This window comes from Diaphorina citri, unplaced genomic scaffold, assembly GCF_000475195.1.
Source record: "Diaphorina citri unplaced genomic scaffold, Diaci psyllid genome assembly version 1.1 scaffold211, whole genome shotgun sequence".
Lineage (NCBI taxonomy): Eukaryota > Metazoa > Arthropoda > Insecta > Hemiptera > Psyllidae > Diaphorina > Diaphorina citri.
In genome coordinates, this window is record NW_007377648.1 from 91,231 (window position 1) to 104,111 (window position 12,881).

At 37.5% G+C, this 12,881-nt stretch overlaps 1 protein-coding gene and 1 long non-coding RNA gene across 2 annotated transcripts; one reads left to right on the forward strand and one right to left on the reverse strand.

The window, feature by feature from the left end:
* The first annotated feature begins 7,185 nt into the window (after window positions 1–7,185).
* Window positions 7,186–10,436, forward strand: LOC108251988 (S-adenosylmethionine decarboxylase proenzyme). Its single transcript, XM_026821211.1, has 5 exons — window positions 7,186–7,335; window positions 8,017–8,119; window positions 9,446–9,678; window positions 9,853–10,011; window positions 10,296–10,436. The coding sequence occupies exons 1-5, from the start codon at window positions 7,219–7,221 to the stop codon at window positions 10,434–10,436; spliced, it is 753 nt and encodes a 250-aa protein (XP_026677012.1). The 5' UTR covers window positions 7,186–7,218.
* Window positions 10,437–10,532: 96 nt separating this feature from the next.
* Window positions 10,533–12,776, reverse strand: LOC113466092. The gene is made up of 3 exons (XR_003390602.1): window positions 11,784–12,776; window positions 10,923–11,518; window positions 10,533–10,753 (listed from the first exon to the last, which is right to left on the reverse strand). It is a non-coding gene; the product is annotated as an uncharacterized LOC113466092 (long non-coding RNA).
* Window positions 12,777–12,881: the final 105 nt, after the last annotated feature.

The following is a 12,881-nucleotide window of genomic DNA, read 5'->3' on the forward strand; positions in this document are numbered from 1 at the left end:
AAAAAATAAAATAATTTGCACTTTGGTAATTTTTTGTCTGGCAGTCTTTCCTCTCTCCCTCACACACGGACACACGCTTACACTCAACCTTTACTCATTCGTAAAATCTATAGGCGGACGTAAATATGAGATGTGATGCAGAGGTCCATGTAAAGATAAATAAGATGTACGTATGTCACTGTATAACTGCTAAGGGTTTTAACGAAATAGTCAAATACTAGTCACACATCCGGTTACTTACTTACCACACGTAACGTTGCTTAACTTCAGTGATCCATCGGGAGCAGGTAAATTTTAAGCTTATTAAGCATTACCTAAGTAGGTGCATATTACATAAACATGTCGCATGCACTTGTTTATACCTAACTATTTCGGATAATTTGGCAATCAACTTACAAAACACGCAGCGAGCGTGTATTTTGACATCATTGACACGAAAATACTTACAGACTCACGAAATCTCAACATTTTCACAATATTGTTTACAGGGTGTCCCCCTATTGAATTTCAACTTATTTCTTCCGGTCCCATTTTGACATCATTGACACGAAAATACTTACAGACTCACGAAATCTCAACATTTTCACAATATTGTTTACAGGGTGTCTCCCTATTGAATTTCAACTTATTTCTTCCGGTCCGACTTTTTACTTTCCTTATCCTATAGGAAGGAAAGTAATGTAATCGGGTCAAATTTTCGATGGTCAGTTTTTAATGAAAAAACACGTTTTGAGGTCCCTAGAGCCTAAATCCAAAGTTTCAGCCATTGGTCCGTGTGTGTGTCTGTCTGTCAAAGTAGCACTTAAGTTAAGCAACGTTAATGTCTGAAAGTAGCACTTAAGTTAAGCAACGTTAATGTCTGAAAGTAGCACTTAAGTTAAGCAACGTTAATGTCTGAAAGTAGCACTTAAGTTAAGCAACGTTAATGTCTGAAAGTAGCACTTAAGTTAAGCAACGTTAATGTCTGAAAGTAGCACTTAAGTTAAGCAACGTTAATGTCTGAAAGTAGCACTTAAGTTAAGCAACGTTAATGTCTGAAAGTAGCACTTAAGTTAAGCAACGTTAATGTCTGAAAGTAGCACTTAAGTTAAGCAACGTTAATGTCTGAAAGTAGCACTTAAGTTAAGCAACGTTAATGTCTGAAAGTAGCACTTAAGTTAAGCAACGTTAATGTCTGAAAGTAGCACTTAAGTTAAGCAACGTTAATGTCTGAAAGTAGCACTTAAGTTAAGCAACGTTAATGTCTGAAAGTAGCACTTAAGTTAAGCAACGTTAATGTCTGAAAGTAGCACTTAAGTTAAGCAACGTTAATGTCTGAAAGTAGCACTTAAGTTAAGCAACGTTAATGTCTGAAAGTAGCACTTAAGTTAAGCAACGTTAATGTCTGAAAGTAGCACTTAAGTTAAGCAACGTTAATGTCTGAAAGTAGCACTTAAGTTAAGCAACGTTAATGTCTGAAAGTAGCACTTAAGTTAAGCAACGTTAATGTCTGAAAGTAGCACTTAAGTTAAGCAACGTTAATGTCTGAAAGTAGCACTTAAGTTAAGCAACGTTAATGTCTGAAAGTAGCACTTAAGTTAAGCAACGTTAATGTCTGAAAGTAGCACTTAAGTTAAGCAACGTTAATGTCTGAAAGTAGCACTTAAGTTAAGCAACGTTAATGTCTGAAAGTAGCACTTAAGTTAAGCAACGTTAATGTCTGAAAGTAGCACTTAAGTTAAGCAACGTTAATGTCTGAAAGTAGCACTTAAGTTAAGCAACGTTAATGTCTGAAAGTAGCACTTAAGTTAAGCAACGTTAATGTCTGAAAGTAGCACTTAAGTTAAGCAACGTTAATGTCTGAAAGTAGCACTTAAGTTAAGCAACGTTAATGTCTGAAAGTAGCACTTAAGTTAAGCAACGTTAATGTCTGAAAGTAGCACTTAAGTTAAGCAACGTTAATGTCTGAAAGTAGCACTTAAGTTAAGCAACGTTAATGTCTGAAAGTAGCACTTAAGTTAAGCAACGTTAATGTCTGAAAGTAGCACTTAAGTTAAGCAACGTTAATGTCTGAAAGTAGCACTTAAGTTAAGCAACGTTAATGTCTGAAAGTAGCACTTAAGTTAAGCAACGTTAATGTCTGAAAGTAGCACTTAAGTTAAGCAACGTTAATGTCTGAAAGTAGCACTTAAGTTAAGCAACGTTAATGTCTGAAAGTAGCACTTAAGTTAAGCAACGTTAATGTCTGAAAGTAGCACTTAAGTTAAGCAACGTTAATGTCTGAAAGTAGAACTGAAGTTAAGCAACGTTAATGTCTGAAAGTAGCACTGAAGTTAAGCAACGTTAATGTCTGAAAGTAGCACTGAAGTTAAGCAACGTTAATGTCTGAAAGTAGCACTGCAGTTAAGCAACGTTAATGTCTGAAAGTAGCACTGAAGTTAAGCAACGTTAATGTCTAAAAATAGCACTGAAGTTAAGCAACGTTAATGTCTGAAAGTAGCACTGAAGTTAAGCAACGTTAATGTCTGAAACTAGCACTGAAGTTAAGCAACGTTAATGTCTGAAAGTAGCACTGAAGTTAAGCAACGTTAATGTCTGAAAGTAGCACTTAAGTTAAGCAACGTTAATGTCTGAAAGTAGCACTTAAGTTAAGCCACGTTAATGTCTGAAAGTAGCACTTAAGTTAAGCAACGTTAATGTCTGAAAGTAGCACTTAAGTTAAGCAACGTTAATGTCTGAAAGTAGCACTTAAGTTAAGCAACGTTAATGTCTGAAAGTAGAACTGAAGTTGACCATCGGGACAATCGCGTGCCAAGGTAATATGATAATACTAGCTGTCACCCAATGAAGGGTAGAAACCCCGTCTCTTACGACCTTAGAAGCAATTCAGTGACGTCATATCTCTGTCGAACAAAACCTGTGTTATTATGTCTATGTAACCTTGTAACCTATGTATAAAGGGAAATGTGGTATAGGTCTGCCTGTCCAAATTGTTTAGGGAAAGGGCCCCACCAAAAAAAAAAAAAAAAAAAAAAAAAAAAAAAAAAAACAGTAAGCCAAGGGCCAACCTCAGTGGTGCAGTTGTTAACGCGTTGGACTTTGGATCTGGAGGTTGGTGGTTCGAGTCCAAGTCATGTCATAAAATTTATCTAGGTGAAATAATCGGGGAACGATGTTTGTGACAAGCATTTAAATATGCTTGTGTTCACCTCTTACTTCATTATAAATGAAATATTTTCAATATCCGAATGGAACCCGAACCTTTGGGTTGCAGCTGCAACTCTTGGGCATATTTTAACTTTTCAATTTTCAAATCAAGAAAAAAAGAAATATTTTCAATATCCGAATGGAACCCGAACCTTTGGGTTGCAGCTGCAACTCTTGGGCATATTTTAACTTTTCAATTTTCAAATCAAGAAAAAAAATCTCGAGTAAAATGTTAAATAAATTAAAGCACGTAAAACAAGCTGGGTCCGTCCCTCCGGGAATTTTTTAGCCCATAGTTTATTCGATCGTGATTAGAGAAAATCAGTACCTCTGTACCTACCTAATTTGTTTAATATTCAGTTTATTAATATTGATTTGATTTTTCGATTTTACTTTCATGTAATGATTTAAAATCAAGACTAGAGCCCGTTCTCCCTTTATTCCCAATATAAGGTTCATTGATTTGATTTTTCGATTTTACTTTCATGTAATGATTTAAAATCAAGACTAGAGCCCGTTCTCCCTTTATTCCCAATATAAGGTTCGATTCGATTTTTCGATTTTACTTTCATGTAATGATTTAAAATCAAGACTAGAGCCCGTTCTCCCTTTATTCCCAATATAAGGTTCAAGTCACCCATCCATTTATTGGCCTTGCTCGGCGTAGCTTAACATAGATGACGCTAAAACCGGTCTTAAATCGCGTAGCTTAACATAGGTGATGCTAAAACCGGTCTTAAAATAACGACTGAAGTGTTATCTAAAACTTTCTCGCTTTGAGTTCATAGGTCATCGCGACAAATTTCTTAAAATAACGACTGAAGTGTTATCTAAAACTTTCTCGCTTTGAGTTCATAGGTCGTCGCGACAAATTTCAATATCAGAGCTCATTTGTGTGAGAAAATGTGAAAAAAAATCCCCCAAAAAGCAGTTTTTTTTTATTTTTGGCTTTATGGTTTTCTGGACAAAATTTGCACCACCATTTTCGTGTTCCTCCCCCAAAAAGCAGTTTTTTTTTATTTTTGGCTTTATGGTTTTCTGGACAAAATTTGCACCACCATTTTCGTGTTCCTGGTAAAAAGACGCAGTTTTTTTTTATTTTTGGCTTTATGGTTTTCTGGACAAAATTTGCACCACCATTTTCGTGTTCCTGGTAAAAAGACCGGGTTTGGATAAGTCCTTCTATGGGGACAGACAGACCGACCGACAGAGTGACAGACACCGAAGCGAATACAATAGTCCGTCAAAAACCTAACCGACAGAGTGACAGACACCGAAGCGAATACAATAGTCCGTCCCTTATACCTTTTAATTACTATTGTAATAATAAAGGAAGGACGGAGACCGACCGACAGACACCGAAGCGAATACAATAGTCCGTCCCTTATATCTTTTAATTACTATTGTAATAATAAAGGAAGGACGGACTAAAAAGGAGTATTAGATAAAATTAATGAAAAACGCGAGACGAAACGAGAGTAGAAGAGAACAGAAATCGGACCGACTGTTGTTAACGAAACAAAGACTATCCTTTTATCAGTTAATTTGAATGTTTTAAGTAATATGTAATTAATGTCCATAATAATTTATAACACATCTCCAAGAATTCAGCATCAGTCCTCTCAGCCTATCGCATTAAAGCTTTCTTGAAAAAAAAAGCTTTAAACTTTAAATGAATATGATATTAAAAAAAAAGTTAGTACTTTCAACGGTGTTCACTGTACACAACACTTGGTAAAACAAATTAAAATCAAAAGGGGAAATGAAACGTCGCTTTTTTTTTTTTTTTTTTTTTTTTTTTTAAATTTATCAGTTGATTTGAATGTTTTAAGTAATATGTAATTAATGTCCATAATAATTTATAACACATCTCCAAGAATTCAGCATCAGTCTCTCAGCCTATCGCATTAAAGCTTTCTTGAAAAAAAAAGCTTTAAACTTTAAATGAATATGATATTAAAAAAAAGTTAGTACTTTCAACGGTGTACACTGTACACAACACTTGGTAAAACAAATTAAAATCAATAGGGGAAAATGAAACATCGCTTTTTTTGTTTTACAATATTATTTTATTCACTACCATACCGGGTTTCCGGGTATTATATCTTGGATTTGAACATTTCCCAATTTGCTTTATCATAATTCCATATCTTCTGGGCGACAGAGGATATTTGTGATGAAGTAGGTACAGGATTAAGATAGGATAAAGATATTGGGAAATGATCAGAGAAATGGAGATCGTCAATAACGTTCCAAGTTAAGTTGGGAAAAACGAAAGAAGAAGAAGAAGAAGAAGCAAGGGTAAGATCAATAGAAGAATGCGTAAGGGAAGATAGATTAAAGTGAGTGGCACTGTCCGTGTCCAATAAATGAACATTATCATGATTTAAAATGAAGGCTTAAACCTCTCTACCCTTGGCATCCAATCTAATGTCTCCCCACAATTGGCTATGAGCATTGAAGTCCCCAACCAGTATGAAGGGGGGATGGGAGTTGCTGTTTAATATTAGTTAGATCAGCTTCGGAATATTGAAGAAGCAAGGGTAAGATCAATAGAAGAATGCGTAAGGGAAGATAGATTAAAGTGGGTGGCACTGCCCGTGTTCAATAAATTAACACTATCATGATTTAAAATGAAGGCTCTCTACCCTTCAACCTCTCTGCCCTTGGCATCCAATCTAATGTCTCCCCACAGTTGGCTATGAGCATTGAAGTCCCCAACCAGTATGAAGGGGGGATGGGAGTTGCTGTTTAATATTAGTTAGATCAGCTTCGGAATATTGTGTATGTGGAGGAATGTAAACGTTACAAATACACAATAGTTGAGCCAGATAAGGAATCTTGACCTGAACAACAACACATTGTATATTTGTAGAAACATGCAGCTCTTTCGAATGACAACTGTTACGTACGAAGGTGCACACGCCGCCGCAGGCAATATTTCCATCAAGATAGTCAAAACGATATAAATCAAAAACCTTTAGTTGGGGATTTTTGCTGGGAGCTAAGTGTGACTTTTGAATACATAACCAGTCTGTATTGAGAGATAAGGGGGAACTTCTGATCATTATATAATTCCCAGTGTTGCAAGGCGTAAAATTCCCTCTTAGCACACAGAAACTTATCTGAGTATGTGTAAAATTCTTAGTATTGCAAAGCATAAAATTCTGACTATAGAAAAAGACTATTCATCGTGAACTTATTCATAGACCTCTCGTTATATCCAAGGCAACAGGCAAAGGTTACGTAGTTTATCTTTTGACCACCCTATCACTCTGGAGTTCATGATCTTGGGCACTATCGCTCTGTTTTTCATTCTTTCATGAGGCGTGAGGCGACTGGGTGTTTCAAAACAAGGTACTAACATACGGAAAAATAATTTTAACAATGACAAGCTTTACCCCTCTTTTGTATGGGGGAGGTTGTATCAATTGATGACATTTAGTACCGTGCCGATACTGTCGAATATCGACCAATAGAAGCACATCACGAATTTACCTAATAGATCAGTTGCGCGTACTTGGGCGATATTACAAAGTCATAGAGCAGGAAAAATGAGGACCAACGGAATTCTTCTTTTTCTCCTACAACTCCTAGATCTCTAAAAAACTGATTACACAAAATTCAACTGATTAGCCATAAGGAATGCGAAAATTAGCTGATTAATAATTTTTACCCATTTGCAACTGCTCCATTCATCAGATATCAATAATTATGTCGATTTCAGGCATGTTTTTGAAGCGCGGCTATTTTGAATCAGATTGGAATATGACATTTTTAAGTAGGTAGTCTCTGTTAAAAGTAATGTAATCGGGTCAAATTTGCGTTCATTGAACTAATGCTAAAGTTTACCCTATGCTATACTCAATAGCCATGTCGGATTGAACTCAATCCTGAGACAATCTACGGTATTAAAACTCGACCTAAGCGTGATTTATCAACTAATCATCTGTTCAAACTCCTTTAATTGTATAAATAAATAAATGTTAAAAAAAAAAGGTTAATGTCTGGTTGTGTTTCAGTGAGAGCAGCATGTTTATCGCCAAGAGACGATTCATTCTGAAGACATGTGGCACAACCACTCCTCTGCAATGTCTCAAGTCTCTTCTTACTCTAGTCGAACAGTACGCTGGGTTTGATCAAGTTGAGGTAAGATGTTTAACGTCACTGTATAACTATTTAATTTAGACATCCTTTGTCTATAGACGAAACTGTGAGTCGGGATTATAAGACGTGTAAGTATCCACTGTTAAACATAACTCAAGTGAAATAGTAGTCACTGTATATCTCATAACTGCCAAGTGGCAGGGTTTTACCCTCCATTCGGCAACAAGCTACACGCCTCCTCTTCCTTTGTCTATAGACGAAACTGTGAGTCGGGATTATAAGACGTGTAAATATCCACTGTTAAACATAACTCAAGTGAAATAGTAGTCACTGTATATCTCATAACTGCCAAGTGGCAGGGTTTCACCCTCCATTCGGCAACAAGCTACCCGCCTCCTCACATTGACCTCACCCAGCCTGACTGGGGCCGGGAAAAGCCAACAGCTCGCGATTGCCCAGATAGTCACCCAGCCGAATTCTAACCACGTGCAACATTGCTTACCTTGAGTGATCCAGGGGATACTGGCACATTACGCCTCCTCACATTGACCTCACCCAGCCTGACTGGGGCCGGGAAAAGCCAGCAGCTTGCGATTGCCCAGATAGTCACCCAGCCGAATTCTAACCACGTGCAACATTGCTTACCTTGAGTGATCCAGGGGATACTGGCACATTTAATGTGCTATCGCCGCTGACTTAAATGGTTTTTGTTTCGTGTTGCAGGATATTTTCTACTCTCGCAAGAACTTCAAGAGACCAGACCTTCAGAAGAAAGATTACCGGAGTTTCGATCAGGAAGTGGAGCTTTTGAATGCGTTGTTCTTGCGTAAGTCGTTTACATACTTGTATTGTTTATGTTTATGCAGTGTCCTTAGGCAGCTCTTCCCCTTTCAAGGCGCTTTAACACGTAGGTCGTTCGCGCCGAATGGCAACTCTTTATCGGAGTATAGTTTGAAATAGGTAAATAAATAGGACAATAATATTCTAATAGTTTCAGAAGAACTCATCAAGCCTTTTCTTTTTTAGAAGGTTCTTTCGTATCATAATTTATTCATTTCATAACTTCATGTGGCAATTGATAAAATAGTACTTAAAAATCAATTAATTAAAGTGCAAAATGAAATGACCTCAGAAATCTACCTTAGGCTTTTGGTCACGTTTTTCGTGTTCACCCTGTATATACAATATATACAATATATATCAAAATGAGTTTTCATAGCGAATAGCTTCCTAGTGACCCAAAAGACCCAAAAAACACAACCTTTCGATAGAATACCTTAGGCTTTTGCTCACGTTTTTCGTGTTCACCCTGTATATACAATATATAAATATATACAATATATATCAAAATGAGTTTTCATAGCGAATAGCTTCCTAGTGACCCAAAAAACCCAAAAAACAACCCCGACCTAAAGTTGAGACTTTCGATAGAAAAGGGGATTTAGCTAAAAATACCGTCTGCTATTATTTCTTGCATAACAATTCTAATAGTTGTTATGACTATGCAAATATTGCGAAATGTGGCGAATTTTCTCTCAGGTATGGACCATAAGGTCCTTATGTTTCCAATAACTGTTATTTCTTCAGGAGGCCACGCCTACTGTCTGGGATCACCAAAGCGTCCCGATCATATTGAGATATTGAGTATAGTCATGTTAAAGATTAGAGACTCCATTGATAAATAGGTAATTATGGGGAGCAGTGCCTGCAGGGTTACGTGCTTTTACTTGAGAACTCGTGGTCATTGCTTGTATGGGTCAAATCGTGTAACTTTTGAGCCACTTTTGCCAGCAAAGCCTTTTCACAACTTGTGTGGATAGCACAGCATTGCCAAGTGCGTCCTTTGCAATCAATTCTCTTTTTCACCAATATTTTTACATTTTAATCCCACCTATACCGACCTAAAGTTGAGACTTTCGATAGAAAAGGGGATTTAGCTAAAAATACCGTCTGCTATTATTTCTTGCATAACAATTCTAATATTTCGATAGAAAAGGGGATTTAGCTAAAAATACCGTCTGCTATTATTTCTTGCATAACAATTCTAATAGTTGTTATGACTATGCAAATATTGCGAAATGTGGCGAATTTTCTCTCAGGTATGGTATGGACCATAAGGTCCTTATGTTTCCAATAACTGTTATTTCTTCAGGAGGCCACGCCTACTGTCTGGGATCACCAAAGCGTCCCGACTGCTGGTACCTATACACTCTGAACCCGATCCAGGATGTAAACAACAACATGGATCTGGGTTGTCATGGTAACAGTCAGGACGAAGATGATATTCCCGACCAGACATTGGAGATCCTCATGCATGACCTTGACCCCAAGGTCATGCAGCTATTCACCAAGGCACAGTCCACTTCTGCTACAGACGCTACCGAGGTAAGTGTGACCTTGACTCCAAGGTCATTCGCTATGATTTCTTCTTCCTAAGGTCAGAAATATTTATTTCCAAGGTCACAGATATTCATTCCCAATATCAGTCAATAATCCTTGATCCCAAGGACACGAAAGCGTCCCGACTGCTGGTACCTATACACTCTGAACCCGATCCAGGATGTAAACAACAACATGGATCTGGGTTGTCATGGTAACAGTCAGGACGAAGATGATATTCCCGACCAGACATTGGAGATCCTCATGCATGACCTTGACCCCAAGGTCATGCAGCTATTCACCAAGGCACAGTCCACTTCTGCTACAGACGCTACCGAGGTAAGTGTGACCTTGACTCCAAGGTCATTCGCTATGATTTCTTCCTAAGGTCAGAAATATTTATTTCCAAGGTCACAGATATTCATTCCCAATATCAGTCAATAATCCTTGATCCCAAGGACACGAAACAAGGTAAGTATTTTGTCTGTGTTCCTAGGTGGGTATTACAATGCAGTGCAATATTAAACTGTTCTTCATAATGAGACTAATTGTATCCAAATGAACACCTGTGCTTTTTTCAATATTTGACATTATCCATGAATTCCGTTGTGTTTTGATTTCAGACCTCAGAAGCGAGTCGTATACCTCGCTCATTGAAGGAAGTGTCCTGGTTTGGTAACAAGTGGCGTCAGGAAGACATTGAGACATGTCGTACCAAGAACTACGACTTCACCTACACCTTCTACTCTAAATTCCCAAGCTGAGGGTGTCTCCCGGCCCCTCCTACCCCACAGGCACGACCTGTCCCCATCCCCGGGGCCCTACGCCCCTGGCCTGGGGCCGGCTATCGTGCCTTATCACCGCTGGCCGCTTGGTATCAGCTTAAGGTTTCCTGAATTTTGTTATGATCCCCCGCCCTGGTGATGCTGATACGAGCGTTTGATTCCTTTCCGTGTGTAGCCACCTTGTCCATTCCTTTCTCAACTCCAACACTGCACATGCTTGATACCTTCCCCTCTGTCGCTCGTCCTCCCACTCCATCTCCACTGCAAGCTGTAGTATCCCCTCTGTGTGTAGGTACCTTCCCCTCTTTCTCAAGTTTTATTATTAGTAGATGATATTGGAATATTTGGAATCGATGTTGTAAAACCCCCTCCTCTGCGACTGGTCTGTTGAGATGGCAGCGAGCGTGTTGAGATGACACCTCCAGAGTGTTCAAATGGGAGCGAATGTGTTTTTTGTGTAGGTACCTTCCCCTCTTTCTCAAGTTTTATTATTAGTAGATGATATTGGAATATTAGGAATCGATGTTGTACCACCCCCTCCTCTGCGACTGGTCTGTTGAGATGGCAGCGAGCGTGTTGAGATGACACCTCCAGAGTGTTCAAATGGGAGCGAATGTGTTAAAATGACAAGTATTAGAAGTGTCCCTTATGTTTGTGATACATAAAGCTACAGTGATAATTTTTGTGATGGAAATAAATTGTTGATTCCTTATTTTTAATTGAAGAATATTATCGATAACAATGGATGAATGAACCGAAACAGATCTTACAATAAACAAGAACCACGCTCTCCTACCAGTTTTCTGGGGAAAAGTTACGAAAAAAAAATCAAAACAAAAATTTAAATTCGTCATTAAACACATCTTAACAGATCAGATCGGTATTTTCTATGTGTAGATTTTTTGGACAGTCGTGCAATTTTAATTACTCTTAAAGAACAATATGAAAGAAAACAACCTTTTTTTGTACCTACACTATTTCTCTTACGATGGAGTCAAACTATAAATCTGAATTTTTATACTGAACTTATGTATTATTTCATTGACTTTTTTTCTACCTACCTTTTTTTTAATCATAATCACCATACATGCTAATGAAATGAATAAGGTTATACAACCTTAATTCAACAATGAAAAAAGGTTGTTTTTTCTCTCCTATTACACAAACTATTGGTTTTCTATTATTCATTATCTCCTGTACTAGTGGTTGACCCGTCCTTTGAACGGGACCACCACACACACACAAATACACTCCCCCCCACACACACCACACCCATCACACCACACCCATCACACACATCATTTCATTGAATTTTTTTCTACCTACCTTTTTTTTAATCATAATCACCATACATGCTAATGAAATGAATAAGGTTGTACAACCTTAATTCAACAATGAAAAAAGGTTGTTTTTTCTCTCCTATTACACAAACTATTGGTTTTCTATTATTCATTATCTCCTGTATTCTATCTACTTATAAAATGTTTTGTGATACGATGTCTTTGTGATTTTGTGATCATTACTGGAAGTGGAGACCAAATCTACGGGAAACACCTATGTATATTGAAATGAAATACATTTCAATACACTGTTTTAATAATGGGACTTTATTATTATTCTTAACAAATTAGGAATAACATAAAAACGAAAACTGTCTATATCCAAATCTATATAAACGTGCGAATATGTAAAAAATTGATATATTTGTAACAGAAGCATGATTGAACATTTTCGGTGTATCTCGTGGATTTTGTGAAGTATTTTATTATATTATCTCATAATAATTATATTTTATATTTCAAATGCACGAGTTTGGTTTTAATGTGCCATCCGTACTACACATGTACGAATTTCAATCAGCCAAACCGTCTGCTGTGTTGAGGAGAAAGGCTTTCCTACTGTGGCATTTAAGACGGATAGGGATGCAAGGGCCATTCTAATAAACAGACAATATCCTGGAGCTATATTTAATTCAATTGGATTAAGCGATCCATGTTCTCCTGAATACGATCGTCTTGATCATTGAAGCAGGTTCTATGTCAACTATTAGAATGGCTCTTAAGTGAGTTGTAAATTGTTTTGTTTAAGGTTCAAATGGAACTAAAATGAATCATTGTTACCATCTTTTTCTCTCTCCTACGTATTGATTGAAAATTGCCAGATAAAATAATCCAGATTAGCAAGGAGAGCGTTCTTTGATGTTCGCATTGTTAATGCCGACGCCTCCTCTTATGGAGCCCGCCCCTGGACAAGTATTGCTCAAACTCATTCACGAGAGAAACACATAAAATATGATAAAGCCGCTGAAGACCTGCGAGCATCATTGGGGAATTAAACATCAGCACGGGGGAAGAAATTCAAAATGAAAGGGAAAAAATCATCCCAAAAACTTGTCTGACCAAGGTACGGGGGCTTTTCAGTCCT